Source organism: Sceloporus undulatus, chromosome 2 (genome assembly GCF_019175285.1).
Source record: "Sceloporus undulatus isolate JIND9_A2432 ecotype Alabama chromosome 2, SceUnd_v1.1, whole genome shotgun sequence".
NCBI lineage: Eukaryota > Metazoa > Chordata > Lepidosauria > Squamata > Phrynosomatidae > Sceloporus > Sceloporus undulatus.
This window is the reverse complement of record NC_056523.1, coordinates 330024450-330040996: the sequence shown is the minus strand read 5'-3', so window position 1 is coordinate 330040996 and position 16547 is coordinate 330024450. Positions and strand designations below refer to the sequence as shown.

Sequence of the window (16547 nt, the reverse complement as noted above, 5' to 3'; positions counted from 1 at the left end):
GCCATATGCTGCTCCACCTGGGTGCCCTGATTTAGTTGCTGGATTCCACTGGGTTCCCTGATTCCCTCATACTGCTATCAATGAGGAAAGAGCTGTCTATACCAGGACTCCTGGGAGAGACAATAAAGAGAGGCTTCTTTCCACAGAGGTGGTCGTGTAGATTGCTCTTTTTTTATTGCAAAGTGATGGAAAAGATGCTCTCTATTCCTTCTGTCCAAGAAAGGAGGGTCACTGGGGTGTGTATACCTATGTATCTGTGGCTATGCATGCATGCAGCTCTGGCCTAGCATCATAAACAGCCATGAGCTAAAAAGAAGTTGAGATTTACTTACTCAAAATACAGTAGGGCTGCTGTATCCACGGGCTAGCCATTTGTGGATTTGACTGCCTATGGATTACCACACTCCATATTATTCAGTGGTGGCACATGCATGCTGAGATGGATGCGTGCATATTGCTGCTCATTGAACAATATGTGGTGTGACTGTCCACATTTTTCCCATCTGGGGCCGGGGACTGGAACTGAACCTCCATGGATGGGAATGGTCCACTGTACCCAAAGTAGATTTGGCTTTTTTCATAGATTTTGGACAAGACTTTAATTGCTTGTCTTCCTTGAAAAGGAGCCAGTGTGGTGGAGTGGTTTCAGCGATGGACTATAACTCTGGAGGCCAAGGTTCAAATCCCCAGTTGGCCATGGAAGCCCATTTGGTGACCTTGGACAAGTCACACTCTGAGAGGAAGACGAAGGCAAATCCCCTTTGAACAAATCTTGCCAAGGAAACCTTATAATACATTCACCTTAAGCTTGCTATAAGTTGGAAATGATTTGAAGATACACAGCAACAATAACAACAGCTTCACTATTTGGCTAGGTCTCACTCCAGTAAAGTGAAACATTTTGAAAAATTTCTAACCTTGGGGTATATTTTGGAAAGTCATACAATCTCTGTGAATATTGTCAGAAAGGAGCCTGTGGGGACACTACGTGGGGGATACAGGAGATGTAGGAGATGCACTGTTTTTTGGCCTCGAGTAGGAATTCCTGGATTCAGTTTGAATCCTTCCCAAGTTGTGATTTGTTGTCCTCTTCTTTCTTTGTGCCAATACTCTCCTTAACACATTCTCTTTTGTGTATAGTATTGACCTGGTGACGTTGCTTCAGAAGCCTGTGACATCTAGCCAAGAAACTGAGGCAAACTCCTTTGAGACACCCCAGCAACAAAGCTTTGGGCAGGCTTTGGTCTTCACAAACTCCCAACACAACTCTCAGATGGCCTTGGGAGCCAGTAACACAAGTGCTGTGAACTCCTATTCTCCACAGAGTCTGGTAATGTTGACCTTTGGATTATTAAAAATGCTGAGCACTCTATGTGCTGAATAGTATTTGTGGTGTTTCCTTTTTGTTTCCAAAAGCGAAATTAGGTGGTTCTGAAATACTGTATATTGGGGATGCAGAACTGAAGCTGTCCTTGTGAAGGATAACCTTTGTCTTTGCAGTTTTGCATGGTGAGTCCATCTTTGACTTACCGACTTGTTCCCTGTCAGCAGCTGAAGTGACCTTCTTGTATTGATTCTTGAGAAGAGAGCAGATAACATTCTTTGCATATTAATTAAGATACAGAATGTTTTGTTCATGAAGTGCAGAGCAGTTCCAGGTCAGCAGACCGTGATGTGGTATTCTTTCCAAGCACATATCTGACTGCTGCATGTGGAAATGAACTGTTCCTGAGTCTTCTGGCCTTGTAAAAAATGCTTTGCAGGTATCACAGTTCTCATAAATGAGGAGTATTTTACCATGTTTAACACAGCTTCCTCCTTTCTCTTCCCAGTTGCTCCTCTTTTCTCTGTCTTTCTGACTATGGAAGTTGTATTCATTACCTGTTGGTAATTTTATCTTGAGAGCCAGTCCATTTAGTTCTTTGAGTGTTTTATTAGGACATTGGAAGACCAGGATTCAGATTCCCACTCAGTCATGGAAACCCATGGGGTGACTTTGAGCAAATCACAATCTCTCAGCCTCAGAGGAAGGCAAGGGCAATCCTCCCACCAAACAAATTCTGCCAAGAAAACCCCATGGTAGCTTTGTCTTAAGGTCACTATAAGTCAGAAATGACTCGAAGGCACACAACGGCAACAGTTTCATCTTATGTGAGCTTTTTTCTATTGTGTGCCACAGCTCTGAGCTAAAGATGCAAATATTCACTTATTTTATAATTCACATACAAGAGGCAATATTTCTAAAACTTTTCTCCCTGTTGGATGAGATCATAACAGTTGTTATACATTTTTTATGATTTTTCACATTTTATGATGCCTTTCCATAGAAATCGTTGGCAGAAAATGCAGGATTTTTATGCAGAGAACAGTGTGTTCTGCATAAATTAATCTGCACCTAAACAAAACCCTAAGGGCAAAAAAAGTCTTGAGTCAGTTGAGAATATTCTTGGCAGGATGTCTCATGGTGAAAACAAGGGTGAGAAATAGCAAGCATTCTTTGCCTGTGTACTGTTGTTGGTTTATTAATCACAGTTATATGCCACTTTTCTCCTGTGTGACCCAAGGCAGCTCACAAATAATAAAACTAAATCAGCTATGAAAATATTGCTCTAAAATTTGAATACAATTAATGCTATAAGTAGATGAAAGAGGCATCATGTAATGGAGGATTCAAAGAACTCAGGCAATAATGTAAAAATGAGACTTCTCTTCTGAAAAGAATGACACCATCAGGATTCTCACAATTGATAGGCTGGACTGAGAAGAAATACTAGAGTTTTCCCAGTCTTAGCTGTTAGAAATACCCATTTTCCAGTTCAGTTCAACCTTTTTATCCTTCAATTTGAATGTAATTTATCATTGACTCTGTATGAATTATACAGTGGGCTCTGTGTTTGGTTCAAGGACCCCCTGTGGATACCAAAATCCGTGGCGTTCAAATACCATTGTATACAGTGACATAGTAAATTGGTGTGTCCCTTAGATAAAGTGACAAAATCAAGGTTTGCTTTTTGAAATTTTATTTTCAAGCTGTGGATGGTTGAATCCATGGATCTAGAGGGCCGACTGTATATACTTGTTACATTAGAATATACTGCATAATTGTAATTATGATGTGCAACGCCTGTATATTTATTGAGCCATATTTTCTCTTCCCTCCACCTTACTTTCTCCCTAGTCTTCAGTACTGTGTTCTGGATTTGGAGAACTTGGTACTTCAAAACTGGCTAACTCCTCTGGATCCCAGATTTTAGAGCAGTTGAAATCACCAGGTTTGGGCCAATTTACCTCACAAGGTGCTCTCAGTACAAACTCCTCTGTTTCTACAACCACAACAGCATCATGGGATGTTAAACCTTCCATTTCCCAGCCATCTATGCTCACTCAATTTGGTAAGTCTCTAGTGAGCCATCGCTGAAATAGGGGGAAATTGGGGAAAACTTCAGCTGTTTGACAGTGTGAATAGTGCTGGAACAAAAACAGTGCTGGGAAGTTTTGTTTTTGCAAGTACAGCTCCCCAAATCCTCCTGATTCATGATGGGCAGAGTGTTGTAACCCCAAATATTTCCAAGCACTGGCGAATATTACTCTACTTAATCACAGCAGCGAGATTAACAATAGCAAAAAGACAAAAATTAGAAGAACCTCTACAAATTGAAGTTTGGATACAAAAAGTTAGTGAAATAAGAGAAATGGACAGACCAACTTTTGTGGTCAACAACAGGTCAATACAGAAAATTGAAACAGAGTGGTCTCCAGTTATAGAATACTGTGAAGAAAGGTGGGGAACAAACAAGAATCTTTTAAAAAGTGACAAAAGTAAAAAAGAGGAAAGCATATAATTCTAAAAACAAACAAAGGGAGAAATAATAAGACATTGAGAAGGAGAAGACTCCATCAAAAATTGAGGTAGCGAATACTGAACCAACAAAAAGTTTGATGAATTAAAATTAAGATAAAAGTAGTGAGTTATGATGGAGCGGGGGGGGGGGGGGGGGGGCAAGAACACATTTTATAATATAATTTGCCATAATAAGTATTGATTGTTATGAGTATTAGTTAGAATTCTATGTTTTGAGGGGAAAGTCTGTATAGAAGAAAGAACAATATGGAGGTTAAAGAAGAAAATATATCAATGTAATAACAACGATGGAAATGTTTGTGATGTAAGTTGTTATTGTAATTTTATTATATGGAAATTAAAAAACAAAACAAAAAGACAAATATTTCCAAGCTTTTACTGCAGGAATGGATGATCTTATTTGTGATCCCTTCCCTGTTGCTAATTGTCCATAGATTTCAAATCCCAGCCTGAGCCGTCCCCAGTTCTGAGTCAGTTGACACAGCGGCAGCAACAGCAGCAGCCGGCATCTGCTGCTCCTCCTCCAGGATTGGAATCCTTCACCTCCCACAAAGCCAGAGAGTCTTCGCCGGTGGATACCTCAATAGCTGTTAGCAAAATGTTACACCTCCCCAGCCTGTCTGTGGATAGCCAGCCCACGCCTGCCCATCAAACCCAGCAGAAACAGGTCAAGCCGCCCAAACGGAGGATACCCCCAGTGTCTAAGGTGGGTAATGCTGCAGGAGCAGGCTGAGAATAGGACTGTAGATGAAGATTGTCAGTGGATACTGCCCAGTCGCCAGTTCATTTAATAAATGCAATTAGCTTAAATAACAAAAAATTACACAGAAGCTATTGCTTATTGTCAGAAGATGACTGCATTTTTAACTCTCTTCTATGTCTTGTTATTTTAAAAATATAAAACATCAGAAGTAAAATTATGCCTTTAGATATTATTATTATTATTATTATTAACCTTTATTTATGAAGCGCTGTAAATTTACACAGCGCTGTACGTACAATCTTTTTACTTAGACAGTTCCCTGCCCTCGGGCTTACAATCTAAAAAGACATGACACAGAAGGAGAAGGGAGTGGTGGAGGGGAAGGGTAAGAGGTCCAGCAGTTCCTCTCTACCTCCAAGGCCTGGACCAAGGTAGATGGACTGGAGGGAGGGCTTGGCTTCATAATGGATGGTTAATCTTCTTCCAGGGAAAATACATACTCTCAAGTAGGATAATACATATACAGTACATAGCAGTACAGGAAATGGTTCGATAAACAGGCACCAAAAGCCACATTGATTGAAATATGCCTTATATGAACACAGATTTGACAAAGTTGCACAATCAGTAGTCTTGTTATGGAATGGGAAAAACCCACATTTTGGTGTAAGATTGTACTAGTTTATGTAGCTGAGAGCTAATGCTTTAATTTGTTAACTGAGATACTGCATAGATTACTGAAGTGATATGAGGCGATGACCGATCAGTAATGATACCTTCTTGCATCCACTTTAATGTAGCAGAGCTGTACATGCAGCTTGAAATATGGAGCAGTTTGAATTGTGTACACACCATAATATTCTGTGTACCAATTTGGGAATATTTAGGATATTCAAAATATGGCAGCTTGATATTTTTCCAGGGATCCTATACAAAGCAGTTTAGAAATGCCTGTGGACTTTACTTGTGACCGTTGCTTGTCTTGTGTACTGTGGCATTCAGTTTTACTGAGTCTGTATAAGCCCCACTGGTTGGTAGCAAGGAAAATGCATTAATAAAAGCCAGAGCCTATATTATATCTTAGCCAAAAGACCAAGAAGCGCCACAAATTGATATTCTCCCCTTTCCATAGCAGATCTAGAAGACTATTGATAATACCGTATATACTCGACTATAGATGGACCTCATGTATAAGTCGAGGGCAACTTTTTGGGGCCAAAATTATGGATTTTGATAAGATCCGTGCATAAGTCAAGGGTAAAATTTAAGGGCATATAGAAAGGATCTAAAGGATGAAGCAAAGGAAAACAATGTCAGAGAATGTACAAAATTCCAGCAGCCTTAACTCTTTGTGCTCCCTCTTAAAGCTGGATGGATGAGAGAGAAGAGGGGACAGGTGCTTCCAGGCGATGGTTCCTTCTTTTAAATAAGAGTTAAGATACAATACTCACATTGACCCATGGATAAGTCAACTTAGGTTTTTGGGGTCAATTTTTTGACCTAAATTTCTAGGCTTATGCATGCATATACTGTAGTTGATATGATGATTATGAAGTGACTCTTTGTATTTTGAGTTTTTGTTTTGCTGTTATAATTTGTATAATATTTTTTTTAACTAAAAAAAAAGCCAGGGCCTCTTTAGATCTGTGATCAAGTCATCCTGCTGCTTTTACAAGTTACAGTTCCTCTTCTGGTGCACAAGGCAGGTCTTGGAGACAGAATATCTGAAGAATCTTGCATTTTCCCATGAAATGGCCTGTCTGTTTTGAGATTTTGAGAGGAACCACCACTATGTACCCCTAAACAGTTGCAATAGGAGACTTTTCTCTCTGGTGATGTCCTAACTATGAAATTCCTTGCCTCTCTGTTACTGTTTAGTGCCCAGTTGAGCCTACTTTTTTTCCAGAGCTTTTAGTGGGCCAAGTATCATTTTATTCTGTCTGCTAGTTTTGTTGTTCTTCTGCTAACTGCTGCTTTGTTTTCCTGCTTTCAGGCATTTATTTCTGTGTGTTTGTGTATGCACATATGTTGAATATCATGGAGTTAGACTTCTTTTCTGTGTTACTATCTTTAGAACTCTGTTAAAGGCAGGATACTAATGCTTTAAATGAGCAAAACTTAAAATAAATAGATAGTACCTCTCTGTTGGCAAATGATATAAAGCCCATCTTACACAATGCATTGGATATTGTTAATCACTGTGTGTGTTTTAATATATGTTTTTACCTGGTTTTAATTTTTCCCCAATAGTTTAATTGTTGTTTAACTTTTGTATTTTATGGAGTTTGAACAATATTTTTTAATTGTTGTAAGCTGCTTTGAGTCCCAATCTAAGGGAAAGGCGGAATATAAATAACTATACTACTAATAATACACTCCTCCCTCCATATTTGTGGCTTTGATATTTGCGGATTTGATGATTCACAGATTTGATTAACATGTTCTCTCTAGGAATATCTATGTCCTCCAGTGCAACTCTATGGTCAACTTTAACTGAAAGTTGCACTGAAAAACCTAGAGATTCCTAGAGAGAATCCTCAACTAGGCATTTGTAGCTCCTCCAGGGCAGTTCTATGGCCAGTGTCTGTAGGACATTGACCACAGAGTTGCACTGGAGGACCTAGAGATTCCTAGAGAGGTGTTCTCTCGGGTAAAAACATGGTATTTTTGTTATTTGCAGTTTTTCCACATTCATGGGGGTCTTGTGTCCCTGGCCCTAGCAGATATGGAGGGACAAGTGTAGTTATAAACAGCTTCTCTGCAAATGAAATTTTTCTGCTTGGAGCACACTTCATTACTTTACAGCATGCTATTGATTTCCAGATCCCGTCGTCTGCTGTGGAGATGCCTGGATCTACTGATGTGTCAGGGTTAAATGTTCAGTTTGGAGCTCTTGAGTTTGGATTGGAGCCTTCTCTCTCTGAGTTTGGATCTGCTTCAAGCTTTGAGAACCAAGCACCCAACAACATCCTGTACACAAAGCCCGTGAAGTATGTACGCTGTTCCACTTCTGCCCTCTTGATTTGCCTTTCACTGATCTTGAGTTTTGGCAAGGAAGATACATAGTCGATAAAGGTGTTTTGTTCCATGGGCTCCAAAGAGTGAAAGGGTGCTTATAGGAAACAAGAAGAGTCAGGGATATTAAAATGAAATAAACTTATTCCTTGCTGCCTGGGAAGAGCTACCTAGAAAACCAGGTGGAAAAAAGAGTTCAGTGCATGTGAATAAATTAGCTTGCTCTTATTTCTCCCCCTAATAAATGCAAACTCGTTAGACTGTCTGTGGTTTTGACTGCACCTGACCCATTTGAATCTCAGTTTTACAGCAGAACAATATGATAATTGAGGGGAGTTGAACGTTTTACTAAAACAGTTTTCATTGGCCCAAAACACACTGCAGAAATAATCCTGTTTGAAACTGCTTTAACTGCCCTGCTTAGAAATTCTGGGAACTGTAGTTTTGTGAGATATTTAGCCTTCTCTGTCTCAGAGAGCTCTGTTGCCACAATAAACTACAGTTTCCAGGATCCCCTAGCACTGAGCCAGGGCAGTTAAAGCAATCTCAAACTGGATTATTTCTGCAATGTGTTCAGGACCATTTTTTCATCAAAAAGGTCTAGAAACCACGTCCTCCTTTGGGAGCTGGGTATGTTTAACTTGGAAAAGAGAACACAGAGGTGACATATTTAAATACCTAAAGGAGTATCATGTAGAAGAACAAGAGTATAGGACATAAAATAATGGATTCAAATTAGTCTCCTCCAATATACAGTGGGGCAAAAAAGTATTTAGTCAGCCACCAGTTGTGCACGTTCTCCCACTTAAAAAGATGAGAGGGGCCTGTAATTGACATCATAGGTAGACCTCAACTATGAGAGACAAAATGAGAAAACAAATGCAGACAATCACTTTGTCTTGATTTGGAAAGAATTTATTTGCAAATTATGGTGGAAAATAAGTATTTGGTCACCGTCAAACAAGCGAGATTTCTGGCTCTCACAAACCTGTAACTACTTCTTTAAGAGGTTCCTCTGCCCTCCACTCATTACCTGTATTAATGGCACCCGTTTGAACCCTTTATCAGTATAAAAGACCCCTGTCCACAACTTCAAACAGTCACACTCCAAACTCCATTATGGTGAAGACCAAAGAGCTGTCAAAGGACACCAGAAACAACATTGTAGACCTGCACCAGGCTGGGAAGACTGAATCTGCAATATGCGAGCAGCTTGGTGCGAAGAAATCAACTGTGGGAGCAGTAATTAGGAAATGGAAGACATACAAGACCACTGATTAACGCCCTCGATCTGGGGCTCCACGCAAGATCTCACCCCATGGGGTCAAAATGATCACAAGAACGGTGAGCAAAAATCCCAGAACCACACGGGGGGAACCTAGTGAATGACCTGCGGAGAGCTGGGGCCAATGTAACAAAGGCTACCATCAGTAACACACTACGCCTCCAGGGACTCAGATTCTGCAGTGCCAGACGTGTTCCCCTGCTTAAGCCAGAACATGTCCAGGACCGTCTGAAGTTTGCTAGAGAGCATTTGGATGATCCTGAAGAAGATTGGGAGAATGTCATATGGTCAGATGAAACCAAAGTAGAACTGTTTGGTAGGAACACAACTCGTCGTATTTGGAGGAGACAGAATGCCGAGTTGCATCCAAAGAACACCATAGCTACTGTGAAGCATGGGGGTGGCAACATCATGCTTTGGGGCTGTTTCTCTGCAAAGGGACCAGGACAACTGATCTGTGTACAGGAAAGAATGAATGGGGCCATGTATTGTGAGATTTTGAGTGCAAACCTCCTTCCATCAGCAAGGGCATTGAAGATGAAATGTGGCTGGGACTTTCAGCATGACAACAATCCCAAGCACACCGCCTGGGCAATGAAGGAGTGGCTTTGTAAGATGCGTTTCAAGGTCCTGGAGTGGCCTAGCCAGTTTCCAGATCTCAACCCCATAGAAAACCTTAGGAGAGAGTTGAAAGCCTGTGTTGCCCAGCAACAGCCCCAAAACATCACTACTCTAGAGGAGATCTGCATGGAGGAATGGGCCAACATACCAGCAACAGTGTGTGCCAACTTTGTGAAGACTTACAGGAAACGTTTGACCTCTGTCATGGCCAACAAAGGATATATAACAAAGTATTGAGATGAACTTTTGATATTGACCAAATACTTATTTTCCACCATAATTTGCAAATAAATTCTTTCCAAATCAAGATGGTGTGATTGTGTGGATTTGTATTCTCATTTTGTCTCTCATAGTTGAGGTCTACCTATGATGTCAATTACAGGCCTCTCTCATCTTTTTAAGTGGGAGAACGTGCACAATTGGTGGCTAACTAAATACTTTTTTGCCCCAGTGTGTGTGTGTGTGTGTGTGTATATATATATTCTGGGTAAACATTAGCGAGTACCTCTTACTGGTAAGAGCTGTTCAGCTGTGGAATGGACTGCCTCAGAGGATGGTGGGCCCTCCTCTAGAGGTCTTTAAACAGATGTTGGGCAACCACCTTTCAGGAGTGCTTTAGCTGTTTATTCCTGCATTGGATTCCTTACACTAGATGACCCTTGTGGCCCCTTGCTAGTTCTGTGACTCTGTGCCTCCTTCCTTTTCGCCCTGTTTCGGTTGCTGACTTCTTTTTTTAAAATGTTGTGATCGAGAGATTATTGTACAGTTGGCCCTCTGTATCCACTGGGTTTTTTATCCACTGATTCAGCCACCCATGACTTGAAAATATTTTTAAATATATATAAATTCCAATAAGCAAACCACGTGTGTTGCTTAGAATGCACAGATCAAATGCTTTTAAAGGACACAATTTCATGAGCCTGCATTGTTAGAACGTTTAGTTTGCAAAGCAAGAAAATTAATTCATTGTTGTGTTAGATATGAACAATCCTATTGAACTGAGTCAAGTATTCAACTGGTCAGCAGAAAATAGGAGCCCCTGGGAAGTCACAAACCTGAGCTTGGAGGCAACAATCTTCCTCATTGATGGTTGTCGTCAAGCTCACTCTTTATAACTTTAAATTGTCTGTTGTGTATCCAGTTCAGAATAGATTTACTGGGATTTGGTTAGCTTCGTGGTGATATCTGAATCGACATTGACCATGACGATAAATGACTTTTACTTTTTTCAGTGATCCTTTGAATACCTCTTTGCCAATGTCCAATACAGTACAGGAGTCCACCTATGCCACCCCTGCCATCACATCCGCCAGCCTCAGCTGCTCTTCCCAGAGCGCTAGTCCTGTAACAACTACTTCCTCCTACGACCAGGCCTCTGTGCACAGCAGGATAACATACCAAAGTTCCGTGCCTCCAACAGAACCAGCTCCCGCTGCTGTCACGGTGAGGAGACTACATAAAGCCTTTAGCACAGAAATTATCTAGTACAGTAGAGCTTGCTGGGATAGTAGGGGTACCTGAGGGTTCATTTGCTGCCAGCAGCCTTGTACACAGTATTGGTCACGCTGTCTTAAGACTCAGTTGTTAGTGCTCAGGGTTTCTCAGTTGACATACGTCTTACTTCATCTTGTGCGATAATACCAATTGAAATAATGTCTGGAACTGTACTTGTGTCTTTGTGCTGCCTGTGTACCTTCCCCATTAAAGTGGTTGGACATTTTTATCTGATGCCAATGGCTGAATTCACTTCAAGGTTGCAGACATTGAGTTGCTTATGTGATGCTGTTGACTATGATGTTTATCACACTATGCTCTTAAAGAGGTACTATTCCAGTGTGACTACCTCTAGCAACAGCCTCCTGTTGCATGCTGGGATTGGCAGTTTTAAGGAGCTGAACTTCTCTGCCTGAGAATTCTAAATACCCCTCCTTAAAACTGCCAATCCCAGCATGCAACAGGAGGCAGCTAGAGGAGTCACACTGGAATAGTACCTCTTTAAGAGCATAGTGTGATAAACATCTATATGTGGTGCCTCTGCCAATAGTTGTGTGTTATGCATGGATGCACATTGGGCACAGTTGTATGTGTGCATAGGGGTGTGCATGCATATTGTTTGTTAAATATATAGTGACAACTTGTCATCATTTTAACAGGGATTTTAGAGGAAGTTGAGGTATTTTGGGATAGCCCAGGATTCTGAGATCCTTGTGGGAATGGGGTAAGGGCATTTTCACGAGTTTGGGAGGGTTTTGATGTGGTTTTGGAGGAGAATGGACCAAAAATTATCCTTTTCTTAAAAAATGAAGGGGAATTGAGAGGGCGGTTCAGCCGTCACAAAAATGGAGTTCAGGGACCACATGCTGTCCACTGGCTTAACTATGCCCATCCTTGGACTAATGGTTGTTCAAAGTGAATAGGACAAGAGGAATCCTATTCAGATAAAATTTGGTTATAAGGAACGCAGTCTTAAAATCTTTACACACGTTTTAATCTAAGTTTTCTGAGTGTGCTGCTAGGCATTCTGAGTTAGTGAACTGTATTGTTTAATGTTTATCCCTGGTGTATTGCCCCTTGCTAAGCATATGACATCCAAAATGTGAGCACAAGATGAGCAGAATTCCTTCTGTAATGAATGGGATTGTATTGGAGCTTTTTGAATAGACATGCAAGATCATTTGATTGCATTTTTAACTGGTCTTCTTAGAAAGCTTAAATCACTGCTATTTTACTTTGACTTTCAGAATGGACATGGAAGTGTCCGAACGCAGCCGGCCCTTGACAGTAAGTTCAAAATTTTTTTTGCTGTGTTTACAGTTAAATACCAGTTTATATTACTTTGTGATGGTGCAGTGTGAAAGGGCCCTTAAAAACAGATGCCTGACTAAAGAGGAAGGTCTCTGCCAAGCCAAAATACCATCCAAGAGAGTGTCAGTGCAGCCTGTTGGTGAAAAGAATCCCACAGTTCAGTCATAACGCATGAGCAGGACATTTCTCTTTTCCCTATCTTAATTCTCTTATACTTATCAGTTGTGCCTCCATTGTAGCTGGGACACAGAAGGGAGCTGCTTGGCCAGACCTGAGGGTTCAGGCAGGCTGATATAGAATGGGGAAGGTCCCTCAGGTGGACCCAAACCATCTAGGGCTTTAGTAGAGCTTTAAAGGTCATCATTTGAATTGTACTCAGAAACTGGTAAGCTCTGTATCACTTGTTGGAAAGCTGTGAAATGATCCCGTAGCTAAGCATCCATTCACCAGCATCCTTTAAATAAAAATACTTCTAAAACATTAACAAGTACCACAGCTATGACTATACAAAAGGATCTTGTAACACCTTTTAACACACCAGATCTACAAGATCTCTTTCATACTGATATTCCAGACTAACGTGTCTATGCCTGTAAATAGTTATGAACTAATTGTTTCCAAGCATTTCATTATAACGTAGCAGTCAAACCTAATTAACAGTTCATATTTAGAAAAGGTTTCTTCAAAAATTCATCAAGTGTCCATAAGCAGTTCCAAGTCTGATGGCAAAATTATAATGTGATATCAAATTGCTGCAAAGTCATTGGTAGCATCAATTCCTTTTATTTCCTGTAAATTTCTGATAGGTTTTTCTGCCACTGCAATTTCCCAGATTCTGTTTATCCATTCCCCAGTGTCATAGAATCATAGAGTTGGAAGAGTCCACAAGGGCCATGCAGTCCAACCCCGAATCCTTCCAAGGATTTCCAATATTTTGTTATTTCCAGTCTTGCTGTCACTAGAAAAATTGAAAACATCCCAGACTAATATGCTTGTTAAACTGTTTAGGGAAGGGATTCTTGCTAGAATAACTCAGTGACTCCATGAAGCTGGGCAAGGCACAGTGAAAAGACTATGATGTTCACTTTCCAAGCACATATCTGATACAGTATGCTGTGGAAGATCTCATGTCCTGAGTCTTTTCTGCTAAGTCCCAGAGGGAATGTATTCGTCAAAAAATAGGGCTGATATAATAATAATAATAATAATAATAATAACAACAACAACAACAACAACAACAACAACTTTATTTACATACCGCTTTTCCAATGATCAAAGCGGTGTACATCAAGAATATAATTACATTCAGTGTGTGTGTGTGTGTGTGTGTATATATGTGTGTGTGTGTGTGTGTGTGTGTGTGTGTGTGTATATAATCTTCAAATATTAAAATGCATAAAAACACAGTCAAAAATCTATCAGTCACTAAAATGCAATTCTATCAAGAATAGTGACTACAGAGAGTCAGACGGGTATGCTAATCGAAATAAATATGTCTTCAGAGCCTTCTTGAAGGCATCCAAAGTAGGGCAGACTTGAATTTCATCAGGAAGATTGTTCCAGAGAGTCGGTGCTGTCGATGTATATGATCTCTTGTGAGTTATTGACAGTCTCACTCTCGGACATTCTAATAGATGTTTTCCTGATGTTCTGAGAGTGTGGGGCGGATTGTGTGGGAGGAGGCGCTCCTTCAAGTAGCTCGGGCCCAAGCCATGTAGGGCTTTATAGGTAATAACCGACACTTTGTATTGAGCCCGGAAGCTGATGGGCAGCTAGTGAAGAGATTTTAATACCGGGGTTATATGATCTGCCCTGGATGTTCCGGCGACCAGCCTGGCTGCAGCATTTTGAACTAACTGAAGCTTCCAAACCTGGTACAAAGGTAGCCCCATGTAGAGCGCATTGCAGAAATCTAAACGAGAGGTTACCAGTGCGTGTACTACTGTTTCAAGGTCCTTTCGGTCCAGACAGGGACACAGCTGGCGTATCAGCCGGAGCTGGTACCAAGCACTCTTGGCCAACATGTCCACCTGTGATGACAAATGAAGGGACGAATCCAAGAGTACTCCCAGACTGTGAACTTTGTCCTTTAGGGGAGCGTAACCCCATCTAGGACAGGATGACAAATTTCCCTGCCTGGACTTGGGGTACCTATCACAAATACCTCTGTTTTCTCTGGATTCAGCTTGAGTTTGTTTTCCCTCATCCAGCCCATTATTTTGAACCCCAGATGTTTCATCAATCAGATGTTTTGTTGGAGGGAGGCAAGTCAGTTTTGCTAAAGCTTCCAACCCCTGGAACTGTTTCCTGAGCACCTCAGATTTTTCCAGCTCTCTTGGGTCAGGAGGGAGGAGTTCTGGCTGAAGTTGCCTGCACTGGTGACTAGTGGTTCCTAATCCAGTGGAGTGATGGTTCTACTTTGGGTTTTAGTCTGAATGTAGAAGGAGCTGTGCAAGGCATTTGAATCCTGTCTGCTGCAAAGGTTCATCACCTATACTGGGGAAGGAGTAGCTCTTGAAACTCCCCCCCAAGCAGAGTAACGTTATTTTATCCCCAGACCAGCCAAAATGTGCCAAAACCGTAATGGTTCGTTTCCCCTGACTACACTTCAAAGCTGCCCAAACCTTCCCAAAACAAAGAAGAAATTTTAAAAGTCAGCCAAAATGGTGGCTGAAAGTGACACTGTGTTGCTTTGGGTGTTCTGAAATGTAGCTGGTGCCACCTGCCAAGAAGGCAGTTTGTGGAAATAGGGTCCTTGCCACTGTCTGCAGTTGCTCCACTTTAAGGTTTAGAGAGAATTCACTATCCTACTGACACACACTGGAGCCACTGACTGCTTGCTGGGCTAATAGCTTTCTCTTTTTTGTGTGTATTTTATTAAATTTCAAGTGTTCAATAATTCTATATGTATACATGCACACCCCTACATATATAGTCACAAAACAATTTTACGAATCATAACAAACAAAATTTAACAAAATAGGCATGCTATAAGACCTTAAATTACAGTTAACTATTTTGTCATTCATGTCTAGTCCATTGGAAAGGGAAGAGATGCTCCATCTGGGCTCAAGGGTCATGTCCTGTGAAAAAGGAACTGGTCCAGAATTTTTATCAGGTTGTCAGGACAATTGTATTCAGAATCTTTTTTGTTGGCAGATATCATGAACGAATGTCATGTTTTTGGGTTAATATTCTGAGGTGGGAAAGAAGGGCAGAATCAATTCTCTTACTATTTTCCTGTACACAGTTGTTCATAAGAGGTGAGGCTATTAGGGAAAAACCCCTACTTGGAGAATCACAGTTTGAAAACTGACTTCTCCTTTTCCATTCCTCTTGTATTGATTTGTCTGAATTTTGAAATCTCTAAATTTACAAATTCATCTAATTGTCAGACAATTAAACAAGTTTATTTAATATATAGATTTAAATGCAGTGGGTTTTAGGAAAGTAACAGGCAATATGAAGAAAAAATCAAATGAATTTAAAGACAGATTATTGCAGAGGAAAATCAGTTTCAAGACAAATGATTTTTCAAAAAGCCACTCTCTTAAGATTAAAAAGATAGAAAGAAATTTGTAGCATGTTAGTGAAAAAGAAATTTCTAACTTTCATTGTTTCCAGTCATTTCATCAGATGCAGAGATTAAGACACATACAGAATTTGGCAAACAATAGAATGCTTTTCCTTGGATGGCAAATTTGGCAATCTCAGAAGTAATCATTTTTGAAAGAATCTAACTTTAGGCCCCTTGATTATGTCAGTTAAAACATAATCTCCTGCCGGTCCCTGGAAGACTTTAAGGAAAGAAAGATTAATTGCAGACAACTGACTCAGATATGGTACCAATCCCTGGCACATGTAGTCATCCACATTAGATAACCTGAGAAGTACTGTGTTAGGTAGTCTAGGAGATTGGCGGGGGGAGGTGGAGAATAGAAATTGGTCATAAAACACAGCACATTAAAGAGGTCAGCTGTTTTACAAGTGTCTTGCAAGAAGCAGAAATGACCACATCAGCAAATCCCATTTTTGTATTAGTTAATCCAGGAGTGGATTCAGCCCTTGTGGCTGTTGTTATATTGCCTTCAAGTCAACTTTGACCAGTGGTGACCCTCTCTTTTGGTTTTCTTGGCAGGAATTTTTCAGAAGAGATTTAGCCTTGCCTTCTTCTGAGGCTAGCTGTCAATCTACGTTAAACACAGTACAACACTGAACCAGAAAAAACATTACATTAAAAAAAAATCAGATCCCAG

General features: G+C 40.6%; 1 protein-coding gene and 2 non-coding genes across 7 annotated transcripts in view; all 3 read left to right on the top strand.

Moving 5' to 3' along the window:
- UBAP2 (ubiquitin associated protein 2) overlaps positions 1–16547 on the top strand; it is a 120536-nt gene that overhangs the window by 68211 nt on the left and 35778 nt on the right. For all 5 annotated transcript variants that reach the window (XM_042455418.1, XM_042455417.1, XM_042455413.1 and 2 more), the window contains 6 exons: positions 1141–1330; positions 3179–3392; positions 4297–4568; positions 7389–7555; positions 10719–10929; positions 12228–12267. In XM_042455418.1, coding sequence (XP_042311352.1) covers positions 1141–1330; positions 3179–3392; positions 4297–4568; positions 7389–7555; positions 10719–10929; positions 12228–12267 — 1094 coding nt within the window. The remainder of the gene's footprint in view (positions 1–1140; positions 1331–3178; positions 3393–4296; positions 4569–7388; positions 7556–10718; positions 10930–12227; positions 12268–16547) is intronic.
- LOC121924582 lies at positions 1658–1743 on the top strand. The gene has a single exon (XR_006102686.1). It is a non-coding gene; the product is annotated as a small nucleolar RNA SNORD121A (small nucleolar RNA).
- LOC121924583 lies at positions 13355–13438 on the top strand. The gene has a single exon (XR_006102687.1). It is a non-coding gene; the product is annotated as a small nucleolar RNA SNORD121A (small nucleolar RNA).